At 39.2% G+C, this 17,997-nt stretch overlaps 1 protein-coding gene across 2 annotated transcripts in view; it reads right to left on the minus strand.

Moving 5' to 3' along the window:
• Window positions 1–17,997, minus strand: part of COL9A1 (collagen type IX alpha 1 chain) — a 66,970-nt gene that overhangs the window by 34,585 nt on the left and 14,388 nt on the right. For both annotated transcript variants that reach the window (XM_027550858.1, XM_027550859.1), the window contains 13 exons: window positions 17,413–17,445; window positions 16,634–16,690; window positions 14,659–14,712; window positions 9,934–9,987; window positions 8,575–8,628; window positions 5,657–5,710; window positions 4,219–4,272; window positions 4,050–4,103; window positions 3,862–3,915; window positions 3,019–3,072; window positions 1,909–1,953; window positions 822–875; window positions 666–719 (listed from right to left, as the gene is read on the minus strand). In XM_027550858.1, the coding sequence (XP_027406659.1) occupies window positions 666–719; window positions 822–875; window positions 1,909–1,953; window positions 3,019–3,072; window positions 3,862–3,915; window positions 4,050–4,103; window positions 4,219–4,272; window positions 5,657–5,710; window positions 8,575–8,628; window positions 9,934–9,987; window positions 14,659–14,712; window positions 16,634–16,690; window positions 17,413–17,445 (675 nt within the window). The remainder of the gene's footprint in view (window positions 1–665; window positions 720–821; window positions 876–1,908; window positions 1,954–3,018; window positions 3,073–3,861; window positions 3,916–4,049; window positions 4,104–4,218; window positions 4,273–5,656; window positions 5,711–8,574; window positions 8,629–9,933; window positions 9,988–14,658; window positions 14,713–16,633; window positions 16,691–17,412; window positions 17,446–17,997) is intronic.

Consider the following 17,997-nt stretch of genomic DNA (forward strand, 5'->3'; position numbering starts at 1 on the left):
ACTGAGCTGATCTGATCTGATCTGACAATAAAAAGGCATGAAGTACTGATACATGGTGCAGCATAGAAGAACCGTGAAGCATTATGCTGAGAGAAGCCAGTCATTAAAAAATCCACATATTGCATGATTTTATTTATATGAAATTTCCAGAACAGGCAAATCCATAGAAAGTGGATGAGTGGTTTTCTAGTGTTAAAAGGGAAGGAGGGGAAATGTTGAATCTGCAAGTGGATCTGAAGTTTCCTTCTGAGGTGATGAAAACATTTTAAAACAGACTGTGGTGATGGCTGCACAGTCCTGCAAATGTACTAACCTCAATGGATCGTACACTTTAAATGGGTGACTTGTATATGAATAATATCTCAGTAGAGCTGTTTTATATTATGGTAAAATACTTCCTTCAACACAGGAAGAATAGTAAGGGTCATCATGTTTATTTTTTTAAATATTTCATCTTTATTTCCACTTTCTGGAGAAAAAAGCATATTGTATATCTAAATAGCATTCCTGTTTCATTGGTTAATCGGGATTAGCAAATGTCAGAAGGCATTTGTGGATGAGTGACTGGAGGAATGAATAAAGGAAGAAAGGAGGGAGGGAGGGAGGGAGGGAGGGGAGAGCAGAGGAGGCAGTCTGGGAGGGGTCTGCAGAGAAGGAATACTCACAGAAAGGCCCCGGGGTCCTCTGGGTCCCACTTCTCCGGGCGGCCCCTGGCGGCCCTGTTATGAAGAAGGCAGGCAGAGAAAGAGTTAAACTCCCCAACCCTTTGTTTCGCCAAGACAACAGGTTACAAGGCCTGAAAAGGGAACTTAGGATCTTACCGGTTTGCCAGAATTCCCCAATTGACCAGGCTTCCCTGGAGCACCTGTGTTACCCTGAAGGTAGAACACAGTAATTCAGACTAATTCAGAGAGTAAATAAGCAGAACGATCAACCTGACTTGCGCAGACCGGGTCTTTCCGACACTTACACAGCATTAACTTCCTGATTTTACCCTGAGAACGTGGGAGGATTTGGACTCTCTTTCTTGGTGTATACATCAAAGTTCTTTAGATTTAGGATACTGTTTTGTCATTCCTGGAAGTATGATAAGGTGTCAAAAATGTTAAAAAGTGAAGGTCAAATGTCAAAAAAGGAAGGCCTTTAGCCAGACAAGAATAAGAGAAGCTTTTTCTTTTTCTACAGTATTAGTTATATATGCCTTTCTTTATCATTTCCACCTCCAATACACTTCTTTGAGCCATTTTAACCTAACAGTGACACCACTAAAATTGTAAAGGATCATGCCAGCATGAGGAAACAAGGGATGAGCCAGCGAGCTCCGGGGAAAGCAGGTATCTGGGATGCCATCTCCACCGTCAATTGCTCATGGTCTGCTACTGGGGGGCACCTCAGCTCAAGACTGTCTGGGCCACTATGACCGAAAGGCTGAAGCCACGTAATCCAATCATGACCAATTTCTACATTAGTCACAGTGTATCTGTTTTATTTAAAGTAAAGCTATATTTTGCAAACTTTTCTTTCAACTATTGTTTTTAAGTGCTTGCATATAAGCACCTAACATTGATCATTCTGTGAACAATATGCTTAATATCTTTAAGTTTCAGCTAAATCATCTTAATATTCATTGACAAAACCTCTGTGGTTTAATAATACCTTCCCTATTTTAAGTGGTAAAGAGCAATGAAACCTCTGTTTTACAGTGGCAAAGGATGACTCTTTCAAGAAGGAAGTCTGATCAGTAACACTTTGTCAAAGTACTCTTTCTGCAGCTGCAGTTCTCTTTGATTTCTCCTTAAGGTCAAATATAAATTCAAAGGCAGGTTGGAACTATTTTAAATGATAAAATAGATCAGTAAAAGAATAAAAATAGAGAAAAATATTAATTGCAAAGTTTTCATCTTTTACCTTTTCACCAGCAACACCTTTTGCACCAGGAAGTCCAGGTATACCCTGAAAGAATGCACATGGAACCTGTGTTCAATCACCTCATCTGACAGCCCGTGAGATGCCAAGCCCACTGCACACTGCCAAGGGCTGAGGGCATCAGGACAACCTCAGAGCTGCAGTGCCGGGGAGGGCCTCCCGAGTTTCCCAATTCTGAACTTACAGACCTATCCACAGTATCCACAAGCCACAGACTACAGACCTATCCACAAAACACAGACCTATCCACGAGCCACGAGACTTTGGCTTGTTGTGTCTGAACACCCTGGAAGCAAATTCTAGCTCTAAACTAAAGTTACTTTTTAAGGATGAACTTCCAAATTAGAATCTGGTACTATTTTCAGGTCAACAGGAACTCTTCCTGGCATGATTTCATATACAGAATACAAAACAGGAACCTGTCAGTAAAGCTCAGCTGCAAGCAGAAAAACAGAATGGCAGGAACATCCTGGGTCTAACTGAGATTTGGTGCTATCTGGAGGCCTGATATTCTCTGATTATTTTTAAAGTGTCAGATATCATAATAAACCAGAGGGCAGTCCTCAGTACTACCAAGTAGCCCCTTTAACTTGAAATATGTGCCTCCAAAGAGCCAAGAAAACACATAGGATAATCCACATGAACTTCCTGCCACAGTAATGCAGGAAAACACCAATTTGAATAGTTCAAAATAGCACACAATCTAAAGAAAAATTTTATGGTTCACATGGTTCCCCGAACATACTCTCAACCTTATGGCTCAACCCCAGTCCTAGGGCTTCAGAACCAGTTAAAGTAGGAGGAAGTATGAAGCCCAGACCACAGCTCATGGTTGGTGAAATGATATAAAGAAAACTGAGTGAACTAAACAGAGGAATGGATGCAAAATATAAAGTTAAATCTTAGTGTGGTTATTGGAGAAATAACTAGTTATTCGGAGAAAAAGCACAAAAATGTACAACTGTAAAAACACAAAATTAAAGCATCTTTTCTTCCTCAGAACTTATCAAAACATACATGTTTTCTCCCCCAAATGCGCATGTTCAAAATATGTATATAAAACAATCAACATTTAAATACTCAAATACTTACAGGTAACCCCTGTAAACCTGCTTCACCAGGAGGCCCGGGTTTCCCTGGTTCCCCCTGAAAAAAAAAAAGTTTTTGTTGAACTTGTATGAACTATTGTCTTTCTTTTAAGAAAAGAAAAGACAAAAACCTTCTAAGCAAAAGGGTTATCTGCATAGCTGACCTTACATGCACTTTTATAATGTGACCTTGTTCAGGATGGGAAGGTGGGATAGGACTTAGGATGGAAATGCCATCAAAATATGTGATTTCCTCCTGCCTACGTTCATCAACAAGGCAGTTTTACTGAGCTTCTGAAAATAAGCAAACATTCTTTCTGTTGTGTTTTTTTTTAATTGAAGTATCGTTGATTTACAATGCTGTATTAATTTCTGCTGTACAACAAAGTGACTAATATACACATATGTAGATTCTTTTTAATATTCTTTTTCATTATGGCTTATCCCAGGAGACTGGATATAGTTCCCTGTGCTATACAGTCAGATCTTATTGTTTATCCATTCTATATATAATAGTTTGCATTACCATCCCCAAACTGCTAGTCCTTCCCTCCCGCACGGCAACCACAAGTCTGCTCTCCACGTCTGTGGGTCTGTTTCCCGCTGGTAGATAAGTTCATTTGTGCCATATTTTAGATCCCACATGTAAGTGATATTATATGGTGTTTGCCTTTCTCTTTCTGGCTTCGAAGAAGTATTTTGAATTGACCCTTGATGTAAAAAACTAGAAGGAGGGAAAAAAGCCAAAGTCAGCTCAATACATGTCCCAGTGACATAGTGATGGAAGCTCCTTGGCGGGCCAGGGCGGAGACCACCCCATCGCCCTGAGACTAAATTGCACGGCTACCTTTGTTCCCGGCATTCCAGGTATCCCGTCACGGCCATCCACACCTGGCAGGCCCTAAAGATGCACAAAGAAACACAGTGTCCCTTAGAAACACATCCCTCTTCCTTTCATTCTTTTCTAGATATTCTTTTCCTTATTACAATAACCACTTTGAAGACTGCGCTTGATGACTACAGCTCAGGACTTACCGTGTCCCCTTTGGGCCCAGGGAGACCAGGAATTCCTGGAGAACCTTGCGGCCCCTGCAGGGCAAGAGGGAGGAGACAGAACAGAGACAGTTACCGCGTGTACTCAGGTCACGTCAAGGAGATCCGCACGACCTCCATGCTGGTGGTGATTAACGCGGATTCGACTCACTCTGTCTCCCTTGGGACCTATTTCTCCTGGAGGTCCTCGCTGTCCTTGGTCACCCTACACGAAAATAAAATTGTGTTCATGTGAGCAGAAGTAACTTATTGATAGGCTTTTGAAATGATAAAATTCTATCCAAATTATCTTACATTGCTCTTTCATCTCAATGGCTTTGATTTATCATGGATGCCTCAAGAAACCTTTTTATAAAAACTATATTGTCCTAAAAATTGATGTTACCATAAAGATCACCAAGACTTACATGTCAATCGATTTCACTGTGAATGCATAATGCTTCTTCACTCTTCGGATAAATAGGTATAATAAAATCAAGGTCCACACTGCAGGTAGCCTTGACATCAGGAACTTTGTCCACACATCCTCTAGCCTCACTATCATGGTGGGTTGAGGTTTGGATGAGTTGCCAACCTTTTCTTTGTATTTTACTTACTTCCCAAGTCAATAATAATGATTTCTGTCAGAACTATCCAGCTGATGCTGATACATGGTCAAGCGGTAACAGATGAGAGGACGTGACTTCCTAAAATATGGCTTTGGTTGAATTGCTGAGCTGCTATGAAACTTCAAACAGCTTCCGATTGCTACCAGATCACTTACGATTGCCCAGATTGGCATAAAACATTCTATAACGAGCTTCTGCCTTGTCTATTCCAGGTCATCTTCTAACAGGAGCTCAGGCAGTGGCAGCCCTACAGCAGCACACCCCCATCACCCCAACAGGGCTGCTCCCTGCCTGTCCTTGCTGCTTTATCCCACCTCACACATGTTTGCAGGTCCACCTTCCTCTAAGGTCTGCTTGGCGCACCATGTCTGCAGCTTGATCTTATGATGTTATCCCCCAATTACATTCCTTCTTTCCCACTGGACCTTGACAGTTGGAAATTCTATTTCACTTACACCTTTTCTACTTTTTAATGTGGTATGAGTGAGTATCAATGAACCATTTTTGGTTTATTTACTTCCAGAAAAGGTGTGAGGCAGTCCACAATAAGGACACATCTACACATGGACATCAAAATATCAAATAATGAGATCAGAAATCATATGAGAGGAAAAGCATAGAACTACCCAAGAAATTAAAATGAGAGAGTTACTGTGACTCCTGGCATCCTGGCAACCAGAGTGAAAGGGAAAAACACAGCAAGCAAACAAACAAACAAAAAAAACAATTTGACTAAACTTATGAGAAAAAACAAGACCATGTCAAGTCAGAAGAACATTTCTCTTTACAAAATAAAAAAAGAAAGATGCTTGACTTAATTTTTAAAAGTTTAGTAAATACAAAAACTATTGCCCATTTTTCCACTTGATTCATATATAATGATACCTGCACACATACATACATACATATATTAATAGCAAAAAAATCTATCACTGATGATTGCTAAAAAATCTATCAGTGGATCCCATGAAAAGTACTTACAGGTGCACCAGGGAGCCCTTGAGGCCCAGGTTCTCCATCTAAGCCCCGAGCACCCTGCAAATAAACAAGACAACAAAAATGAACTCGAGATCAGTGATGCATGCTAAGGGTATTTCAGTCTTTCTAAAGAATTTCAACAGCCAGATAAGAAAGAGGCTTTGTGTCTTGTGTTGCAGTATATACTGATATTCATCAGTGAACCCAAGGAGTATTTAATCAGAAACCTCAGTGGTGAAAACACTAGTTTACATCATCTCATTCCATCAAAAGTACTACACCCAATCTTTGATACCACCTTGGATATCTTAAATGAACAAACACAATACCCACTCCTGATTGCTGATGTGAGCTACTTACTGAGAGAACCTGGAAACCCTATTGGCAAGGTTTGATCATCATGCTCTGGGGTTCCCAGGACCCCAGTGGGAATTCACTGATGATGAAGACCAAGGCGCCACCTAAATAGCAGTTGCCCTGGACCCTGCAGCTGCCACACCCAGGAGAGAGATTTCCGTGACTCTGGATTCCCACCCAGATTTAGAATCAGGACTCCAGGCTTGTGATTTGGAGGAATAAACTGCAAAAAAGATGTGAGCATCCCCTCTTCCACCCTGAATAGACAGTAGGTTCAGTTTGCGTAAAGTGAATTGATCTGTTTTCTCCACAATAGCTTCACCCTACCAAGTGATGATGGCTAAAAACTACAGAGCTTTATAAATACAATTATCCTTAAATTATCTCTGACTTCCTTATCTGTGGTACACATCCCCTCCTTATTTTCATTATAAGGATCAAAACATGATTTCAAAACAAAAATATGGGGATTTTAGTGCTCTCCATCTATGCTACATGGCAAAATACAGCCCCCTCCCCTTGTTGAAATCTTTTTCTCATTTACCACTTGTATGAGAAGGCAGATGGGCACTTGAAGAGAACAATCCCTCTCCTAATGAGCAGGCTTGGGAGAAGGAGATGATGAAAGAAATTAAAAAAAAAAAAAAAGTCAGAAAGGTATTGGGTAGATGTTAAGCCAAGAAAACCAGGTGGATGGTGTCTGCAATAAGAATTAAAAATTAGCAAACCTTTGATAGAAGGTTCAGGCATGGGTAGAATCAAAGAAGCAGCAGAGATACCTACAGAGCCTTGAAAGTCTTTCATCCCTAAAACCTGGAATAGAGAAGAAGGTATTCTCCATCCACCAGGAAGGAAGAGGTTTGGGAGACCTGTAAAAGCCTTTGAATTCATAGCTCGTGTTGCTGGGAGGTAGCAGAGCCAACCCTCATATTACAGAAAGGCTTTGATGCCTCTCTCTCTCTTTCTCTCTCTCTCTCTCATTGCTGTTCAGCACCAGCTCAGACCCAAACTGCTGTTACTAGGTAACCACTGCATGGGTCTGAGTTCACCAGAAGAGCTTTTTTCTTTTTACTGAAAGCAATCTGACCACAGTCAGAGGCAATGAGAAAATTTTGAAAACTACCAAGTAGCAAAATACCTCAAATAAAGAGCATATCAACAACGGTAACTGGTTCCAAAATAAGGGTCACATATTTTAGGAGATGATTTAAACCCAGAAAACAAGCAAAAGCTTGGGTATCTGCAACTTCAAAATAAATGGGATTTGTTACTTAGTAACAGAAGAGCACTGACAAAATGTGACCTAAGGTAACATGAATACAGAAATATAGAAGTATGTTTTTAAAAACACAATGCTTTTAGAAAAGAAATGTTCCACAGAAGATGGAAGAGGGAGCCAAGTACAATGAGAAAACCCAAAGAGACAGAGAAAAAGTTGAAAAAAAATGACACTGAAGGAATTATTCACTGCTTATTCACAAAGCAATTCCTTCAATCCACAAAACTGTGCATCTATTTTCTTAGAAGGTTGGAGTTCTTTTACTGAGTGCCTGCAGTGTGCACGTTATCCTTTTCTGGTTGTGAATGACAGGCTGTGTGTTTCTGTCTAGAGCAAGAAGGATTAGTTTCAGCGGTTCTGTGAATAAGGTGAGGGTCAGACGGGGTGATGGGCAAAGTGCCTTCTTCTTAATTTTCTGCTGCTGCTGCTACGCTAAGTCGCTTCAGTCGTGTCCGACTCTGTGCGACCCCATAGACGGCAGCCCACCAGGCTCCTCCGTCCCTGGGATTCTCCAGGCAAGAATACTGGAGTGGGTTGCCATTTCCTTCTCCAATGCATGAAAGTGAAGTCGCTCAGTCGTGTCTGACTCCTAGGGACCCCATGGACTGCAGCCTACCAGGCTCCTCCGTCCATGGGATTTTCCAAGCAATAGTACTAAAGTGGGTTGCCAGTGCCTTCTCTCTTAATTTTCTGGAGCCCTACAAATGGATTTTCTTAGTAGACTTTCTAAAAAAGTGCAGACCGTTTTTTTTAAATCCGAGAGGTGAGACACACCCCCTCACTCATGTAAACACACACACACACACAGAGCAAGAAACATTTCTGAGCTCATCATGAATGTTCAAGTTTGAGCTGTTTTCACGTTTGTTATCCACTCAGCCAAGCAATCCCTGCCCTGCCCTCTCCACCAATGACCACGCCTCCTCCGTCTGGCCAGGCATTCTGCCTTCCCCCTTTCTCCACCCTCCTCCGCCTCTGCCCTGCACCCCAGGTACTGTGTCAGTGTCAACTACTGACAATGACAAGATATGACATACAACAGCCTGCTTACTCCTGCCTGCCCTCAATAACTTAAGATACACAGTACATAACAAGTATCCCGTGGATGACTCATTTCTATCATCTATGTTTATAACAGAAATGTAAGAACCTAACCAAACTTCTACAAAGCACCCAATAAGAGATAAAAAAAGTGATGCTGTTGAAGATAAGAAGATATTCTGAAATGGCTCAAAACGTAAACATTTATGTGTATTTATTTTGCTGATCAGCATCATCATCTTACCTTTTCCCCTTTCTCGCCAGCTACGCCGGTGATGCCTCTCAAACCTTGAGCTCCCTTGAAAAGTAAACAAAAAGAGAGAGAAGTACATTCTTTGAGCTGAAGCACATATGCTTTGATGTCATCACAAAAGCTGATCCAAAAGAAGGACGCTATCATAACCAAAAGTAACAATGAGAAGAGAGACACTCTTTCCTAAGTTAGAAGAAAAATCCAAAAGGAATTCTGCTGGTGGTAAAACTCTTTTTTTAAAAATTCTGGAGATTTATACAAATCTGGAATTGGAATAATGACTGAACACAAAAAGAAAATACCATTAGCATAAAAGAATTATGATAAAGTATTTTTGACTTTGAACTCACACACAGAATTTACTGCCACCTTTGCCTCCTCTGTGGTTTGTAACTTGGTTACATGTCACAGGGTAGTGATTTTAAACCTTGGAGTAACTTTTCCCCACCAATGTATGCCATCCAAGGCAATTAGGCTCCCAAGGTAGCCCAGGAAAGCTTCTTCCTATAGATATAGCTGGGGTCTCCATCAACCATTTGCCATCACTCTTTGTTACACTGTTTCTACAATAAAAGATACTCTGAATTTCGGTTTGGGGCAGTAGGAACCCATCTTATCCCTTCTCCGGCACAGCAGTGGGTAATCCTCAAACTGAGGATGCAGGGTGTTATTTCTAGAATCCGCTTCAATCCTGAATGTTATCATTCTAGACTTCTGGCCCCACAGCTGCAGGGATCCAGAAACAGATGCTGTAGACATGCTGCCTGGGGAACAACAGGGACAGACACAGCATCAGGAAAGCAGGCTGGCCACTTCCAGACAACTTGCTAACTGTCCACACTGGCTTAAGACAAATGGGCTCTAGGCCAGGCATTTCCCTGTGTTCTCACTGCCCCTACACCAGCTCTGTTTTACATCCAGGTCAGTCCCAGTCTACAGTCTCTGTAAAGCAGTTAGGAACGGCCTGAAATATACATTTCAAGATGATCCAGCTCAGGACACAAAATGAGATGTGGCCAAATCAGATTAAAGAGGCTCCCTTACTGACTGTGGCTCACTTACTGACTCTAAACATAAATCAAAAAGAATTCCAGAAATATTTGGGTCAATAGCAGAGACATGGGAATGACATGTATTATCTCTCAAGGAGAGCTTTTGCATAAATATTCCAAAAAGCATATTTTTTACAAATCTGTGTGTTCCTTGACAGATGCTGTATTTTATATAAAAAGTGAAAAAACTGTGAATTTTACAGAAATATTTTTGCGTGTCCTCTCCCAAACTGCAGAAGTAATGATATCCTCCAGTGACCACTGGGATCATGCAGCGTAAGACTGAAAAATACTTAACCGGAGGTCCTTGAGCTCCAACTTCTCCCAGTCCACCCTGGTCCCCTTCTTCACCCTGAAAAGCAACACAGAGTAGGGCATCAATTGCTATTCCAGGAACTGACCTGAAGTGGGCTCAGTCTAACTCTGCACCCCCTGAATTAGTCTATTATACTTTCTTAAACTATTTTATAAGAGTAATCCATATTAACTGAAGACTATTCAGAAAATACAAACAAGTATAGCAATAAAGTCACCCAATCCCACTTTTCAACTATAAACACCAGTAACATTTTAGATGCTATCCTTTCCAAAATTTTCCTAAAGAGGGAGAGAGGAGGAGAGGGAGGGAGGAAGAGACAGACACGGAGACACAGAGGAAGGGTGTGTATGCATTCAGGTACTGTGTGTGTGTGTGGGTGTGGGTGTGAGTGTGTGTGTTGTGGGTGTATTATTAGGGAAGTGTGACCACACTACACAAACTTTTCCATAAACTATATTTCTATTATGATTTTCATTTTAATTCTTTTATTACAGTTTTCATACCATGAACAATTTTTTAATTTATTTAAATCAGGCTTTTCTTCCATGACTTCTACTTTTGGTGTCATCCTTAGAAAAGCCTTATCTGCCTCCCAAAAATAAATAAATATTCATCTATATTTTTCTTCTAGTAATTTTATACATATCATTTAATTTCTTATGTAGAAGTCTTCAATTATCAGTAATTTATTTTTATGTAAACACAAAGTAGAAATCTCTTTTTTCCTTCTTCTTGTTGTTGTTCAGTCGCTAAGTCGTGTCTGACTCTTTGTGACGCCACGGACTGTAGCACGCCAGGCTTCCCTGTCCCTTGCTGCCTCCCGGAGTTTGCTCAAGTTCATGTCCTTTCAATCAGTGATGTCATCCAACCGTCTCATCCTCCGCTGCCCTCTTCTTTTGCCTTCAATCTCTCCCAGCATCAGAGTCTTTTCTAATGAGTCGGCTCTTCGCATCAGGTAGCCACAGTGTTGGAGCTTCAACTTCAGCAGCAATCCTTCCAATGAATATTCAGGGTTGATTTCCTGTAGGATGGACTGGTTTGATCTCCTCACTGTCCAAGAGACTCTCAAAGTCTTTTCCAGCATCACAGTCTGAAAGCATCAGTTCTTTGGTGCTCAGTCTTCTTGATCGTCCAACACTCACATCCGTGCATGACTACTGAAAAGACTGCAGCTTTCACTAGATGGACCTCTGTCGGCAAAGTGATGACTTTGTTTTTTAATACACTGTCTAGGTTTGTCATAGCTTTCCTTCCAAGAAGCAAGCATCTTCTATTTTCAGGGCTGCAGTTACCATCTGCAGTGATTTTAGAGCCCAAGAAGAGAAAATCTGTCTTTGCTTCCCCTTTTTCCCCTTCTATTTTCCCTCTTACTGGCACTCTATTCAATAGCATTTACTGAATAATAAATTCTCCCCACATAGGTTGGAAAATTCATCTTTAACATGTATTAAATTGATAAATATACTTGTTTCTGGACTTCCTATTAAGCTCTACTGGTTTACTATATGATGTTGTCAACACCACAACATTTTAATTATTGAGATTCTATAATACATTTTAATCTTTGATTGGGAGAATTCATTTACTCTTATTTTTCATTTACAGTTATACTTTTTCAGGTTTTCCTAAATGTATACCCTTAGACATGAACTTTAGAATTGTCGGGCGGATCTTCACCAAAAAAGGCTGCTTGCTTTGTATTAGAACTTCATTAAATTAATAGAACATATAGAGAAATAATCTTTACGATATTGAATCTTTCCATTGTGGAACTCAGTATATCTTCTGATTTGGTCAAAATGTTTCCTGTTTCTTTCCATCAATAAAGTTTCGTTCTTTTTTTCAGACTGAATACTTAAGTGTGTTCTAAGGTATTTTGACTATCTGGTGGCTACTACCGATGGACTCCTCTTTCATCATGTTTTCTAGTTATTCCTTTGACTTTTTATATCAGTTATATGATCTCTGATACATGTGTTTTTACTTTATTTATTTGGCTGTACCAGATTTTAGCTTCAGCATGTGAGATCTAGCTCCTTGACGAGGGATCAAACTCAGGCTCCCTGAATTGCACTGGGTCCCAGGGACTGGACCACCAGGGAATTCCCTCTGATGTATTTTTAAATGTTAGGATATTCTAAACAGAAATCCAAGTACTACTATTTCTTACAGAAAGATTACTTTATGGACTCTGAAAAAGTCATTTTCTCTCTGACTAGGATTTTGCTTTTTATAATAGATACACTACCCTAAATTTCCTATGGTAACAAAAAACTTAAATTGTGAAGTTAGTTATTAGAAAAATATCTTAATGTTTAATATATGTACATAATAGTAGATTAAAATCCAATTCTGTTGTTTATTACATGCTTCAGTTCACTTATTTTCTTGTTCCACAGGCTGCAACTTTGTATTTGGAGATTTTTTTTTTTCACACATACACAAAGAAATACCAAAAAAAAATTAGTAGCAGTATTAATACAGAACATTTGGCCACACAAAGCAAAGAACTAGGCTATACCTAAATCATTTACACTTGATTTCTGAATAAACTCTGAGAGTCTTTTATAGTGGATTTTTGTTAGTTCATGGAGTGGATAATCAAAACATGTATAATTAAATACTACTTGTATTTCCCCACCTAAGTATAAAAACAACAGTGATTATAATTTTTCATTAGTAGAGCTTGGGGTATTTTCCTAATGATTCTTGTTAAAACTTAGAGTAACATAGTCGATTTAAATATTTTACCAACAGGTGAATAGCACACAGTAACTAATCAATAACCATAAAGCTAAATGACAAATTTAGGAATAGCAATTTATTATCATTCTACTGAAAGTTTTTTTGATGGTTCATTCTTAGATTCATAACCAATTTTTTAAAATATTCATTAACTAATTTGTGGAGTAAATTCAATGCAAAATTGTGAATCTGAAAGCAAACTTCAAGACCCTAGTCTTAATTCTTCATCTTTCTGCTTTCAATTCGCAACTAAATGCATCCATTAGCCCTTTCAGGTTTCATTTTTCAAGGAGTTATATTATCTTCATAGATCAATTGTCAAAGACAGCCACTGAAAGTTTAAGGGACATAGGCATGTGAAATAAATTAAAGGAACAGTCAACAATTTTTAACTATGAAAAGTTTTTTCATGGAAATTTTGGCCAGTTACCTACCACACCAAGAATTTTGCAGGTTCCCCACTTAAGAAGTTCAGATAACTGGTTTGCATAGGTCTCAAAAATACTAGTTTCATGGGTGAGTAGAGAGACCTCTGATTGACTATTTCATTCCCAAACCCCATGGGATGGGGAAGTGGAAGTTTCCCAAAGAGAAGCGGTCACCAAAAAGAGAGGAAAGGATACAGGGCATCAAAACAGCAGAAGTCCACTAAATCTGCTTTACTATACGTATTATCTCGAGGTGTCTTTCAGTGTGGGTTAATATTCTGTTTCTGTGGTTAGATGATATTCTATTATATGGATATGTCATACTTAAATTAGCGACATCAGACATATTTATTCATTTCTGTGCCCTTAGCCCGTAGAATAAACCCTGGCACATAACAGGGATTAATAAATATTTGTTGATTTTTTTGTTACAAATTTAAAAATTCAATGGAGGAACAGGCACACAGAAAAACATACAAACTACTTGATGTTTTTATAATTTTCTCCAGTTTGTCATCAAGAATCCACCTGTGATATGCCAGATGAATAAAATGGCTCAACTATTCAGAGCCTAAGTAATAAAAGTAAGTTACTTAAAATGTAAGTTCACACTGTAATAAGGTACAGGAAATTGGTTTATTTATCTTATCTGAGATTGTTCAATAGTTTTTCTGAAGGAATTCAAGAATATTAGTGCCTGAAGATATTAATAAATTTCTTCTCAAGGCCTTAACCTCGAAAGACAGACTTCTGCCACCCTGTAAAGGTGTAAATGGACATATTCAACAAAGTCTAGATGACCCACATTAATAAGAACAGTTTGACTTTGTAAAAATATTATGGAATTTACAGGGACAAGTATTCTACCATATAAGAAGTCAAATTCTTAGTTACTCTAAGGCGATTTCATCCCAGTGGACGAAAAAAGACAAATAGGTCACCTTACTTTAAATTTCAGCCTTGCAGGACATGCTAGCTCCACTATAAGTTGTGCTGTGGATTCCAAGTTTCTACCCAAAATCAATATAAGTGCTATTGCTAACTTCCAGATGACTCAAAGCCTAAGTTATATTGAAATGAAGTCAGAAACAAAAATTATTTCAGAACTTGAGAAGCTATAAGCCAATTATCAAATTCCCTGTTTGCTTGTCTCAGCAACACTTGTCATAAAATTTTACACTTGTCATAAAATTTTGTCTAGTGGAGCGGAACGACCAGCTTGAATAACATTTGACTATCAAAAGCATCAAGGAAAAGAGCTGAGTGTTATTGATTAGAAAAGGAAAGTGAGGGGTAGCAACACAGAAAAGAATGAAAGTGTATGGTGCTTTCTTTGTTCTTTTTTTGTAACTGAACAACCTTAGGATATGATGCTTAGTCAGAATATTGATGCATCTACTGAGAACTTGTCAATCAGCACTGGAAAAGGAAGGGGCAAACATCATGCTTTGTTATTCCTTATAAGCCCTTACAATGAACGTCATTACAACCTCTTAATCACAATGTACCCACTAAATATTCCTGTCCTTACCTTGTGACCTTGTCTTCCAGGTTCACCAATCTCTCCTTTAGCTCCTTTATGACCCTAACAAATGCAAAAATACATAAGTATTTATTTCTCATAAAATACATGAGAAATAAATAAATGTGTTGGATTTGACACAGAAAGTGGTCAGATGGCTCATAAAGTGACTTTGCTCCCCTAAATGTAAGTCACCGTGCTGCTAAGAGAAAGGTTATGTCATAAAGAAATGACAGCCTTAGAAGAATTTTAAAACACCATGTGTACTACACGACTGTATATAATAGGTATCAGTTTCAGTTAACTCTGTCCTGTAATAACAAATTCTCCATTACCTAGGTCAGTAACTAGATAATGACACTGCCCACCGGTGTCTAGATCTCTTCTTCCACAACTTCCTCTCACAGCTGGGTCTCCTCCAACATCAGTAACTCATTCTCCAGAGGTGGACCGCTGACCCACCAGACCAGCTGCCCCCTGCTCTCCAGAGCCTCCTCTGAAAACCCTTTTCCTCCTCTGTACCCACGGCCTTACTTGAGGCAGAAGAAGGGCTTCCCCAGATGTACAACTTTCTGCCCCTTCTTGTGCATAGTTTAAGTACAAATTCAGTTCAGTTCAGTTACTCAGTCGTGTCCAACTCTTTATGGCCCCATGGACTGTAGCACACCAGGCCTCCCTGTCCGTCACCAACACCTGGAGTTCACTCAAACTCATGTCCATTGAGTCAGTGATCCCATCCAACCATCTCATCCTCTGTCGTCCCCTTCTCCTCCCGCCCCCAATCCCTCCCAGTATCAGGGTCTTTTCCAATGAGTCAACTCTTAGCATGAGGTGGCCAAAGTATTGGAGTTTCAGCTTCAACATCAGTCCTACCAATGAAAACCCAGGACTGATTTCCTTTAGAATGGACTGGTTTGATCTCCTTGCAGTCCAAGGGACTCTCAGGAGTCTTCTCCAACACCACAGTTCAAAAGCATCAATTCTTCAGCACTCAGCTTTCTTTATGGTCCAACTCTCACATTCATACACGACTACTGGAAAAACCATAGCCTTGACTAGATGGACCTTTGTTGGCAAAGTAATGTCTCTGCTTTTAAAGTGCAAATAGACAGCTATAAACAGCAGTCAGCAAAGGCTGCAAAGCACAAGAAACTCCCATCGTTCACTGTCAGGACACCTGTCCTAACACTTTGGATCAGTAACATGAAATAAATGTGAAATAAACATTCCAAACATTGTCTACTAGAGTTTTGTCCTGAAAACCTTTCTTGTTCCAAGGTTCAAGTTTCCATGAAAAATAAGACACCCATCCAGGCCCCCATCTTCTGCATTATGGGCGCACACCCAAGCTAACCTTAGAGAAAACTGCAATGGGAAACCCATTGCCTCGGAGTCTTTTGGATCTTGGCACAACTCCCCTGATTCGGAATTTTTCAAAATCATTTCAGACTCATAGACTAGACAGAGAAAGCCGATTAACCCCAGCATTTGGTATTTATTTCTTTATTCCAATGGGCAATTTTGAAGCAATTATGATGACAGCGTGAGAGAAAAACACATTTGGAAAGTGTCTTTTTTTCCCCTCTGTTTTGCACAGTTTTTCCAATTTATTTTGACTAAAACAGTTTGAAATACAGTCCCTGGCCCCCGTCTCTCACTATTGGAGTAAACTTCTGAACCTTCATCTGGCGTTCTAGAGTCTCTCAATCCAGTGCATTTCATTGATATATCTTCCCTGAGAAACAGAAGCACTGAATAGCCAAGTATCTGTGTCTTGTTAGGGATAGCTGTCAGCATACCAGTGGGAACTTCCAGGACTGAAAAAGGACCACAGACAAAGCCGCCGAATAAGCGACACAGACTTGCCTAACCCATCAGAGTGGGGTCTGTGCACGAGCAAGGCCAATGCTTCAGGGAAAGCCTCTGTTTTTCGTATGGATCATACTCTTGAAGACAGAATACAGCACGGACATTATTGTCTTACCCTCATGCCTGGCAGACCTGGGTATCCCGAACGACCCGGTGGGCAGGAATTGGGACACTGCCAGAGAAACAGAAAGAGAGTAACTGAGAGCCTCTGCTTCGTGATAAAATGATACATCTTTTAGGGTTTCCAGCTGCAGAATCCCAATGCAAGTCTATTCATTAAATAACTTTGGCTACTCTTTCCTTTTTTATTTACTTATAAACTCAGAAATATTCCTAGCTTACAGAAACATACAAAGAACATAACAAACCCTTTCCCCACGTATCCACCATCCAGATTTAATGAATACTACTATTTTTTCATATTATTTCAGATTCAATTTGTTCAAGAAATAAAACATTTGCAGACCAACCTCTCCCCCTCCAATCCAACAGCTCTGTCCTAAAGGTCACATCCCCCCCCAACAAATGTATCAAAACTGCATTTAGTGCACTTTTCCTACACTGTTTGAATATCAGTCTATTAATAAAATAAGTGTTAGAGAGTATTATTGGACTTAGATCTTCTAAAATTGGAGTGCTCTGGTGAAAGGCAGGTCTCCTCCATAAAGTAAAAAAGATTATGGAAAAATAAAGATAATTCTATAATGAAAAAGTTAGTGTGAGTATGTATAAATGACCAGTCCACCAGTCCAACAAATTGCTCTGCCATCTGAGTAAAATAAAACATGAAAATACAACATATTCTAGCAAGATCATCTTAAAAAGAATTCATTTTCTAAAGAGAATTCCTGGTCTTTGACAAAACTGTATTTTATTCAAAGGAAAATGTCTTACCAATGGATCTCCATCATGAAAGCCAATTGTTCCCTAAAGAAAATGTTAAAGTTAAGAATATAGTGAAATATTTAATTCACTACTACTAATAAAATGTTCATTTGACAAATACAGTAAATGTATTTTTTTCAATAAGCTATAAGGAATAAATAGTCTAAGATATGCTAATATTCTAGAAACTTCACTCATGGGTCTATTCTGTTTGGAGAAATCTAAATTTTAGTACATTATTTCTTTCACAGGATTGAAGAGAAGTAAAATGACAGAATAGAAAATATGGAGAATTCTGAATCATAAGTTAAAAGTATGGATTATCTCCCAATTAACCTCATTTTTTAAGTTGCTCATTGTATAAATCCTTCATAAAAACTAGTTCATTTGAAAATGTTCCTTTTATATGTCCAAGTTTTGAGCATTTGAGAAGTCAAAAGCCTCAAAGCACTTCAAATATAATGCATAAACCATTCCCTTGAAAATCACCTTTCAAATTATTGTGATTTCTCAACTATACTGGCCTTAAAAGATCATGCTCTGAATGAGTGAAAATATCATATCATAGCCATTTTGAAATTTTAGGACAATGAT

This window comes from Bos indicus x Bos taurus, chromosome 9 (assembly GCF_003369695.1).
Source record: "Bos indicus x Bos taurus breed Angus x Brahman F1 hybrid chromosome 9, Bos_hybrid_MaternalHap_v2.0, whole genome shotgun sequence".
NCBI classification, from domain to species: Eukaryota; Metazoa; Chordata; class Mammalia; order Artiodactyla; family Bovidae; genus Bos; species Bos indicus x Bos taurus.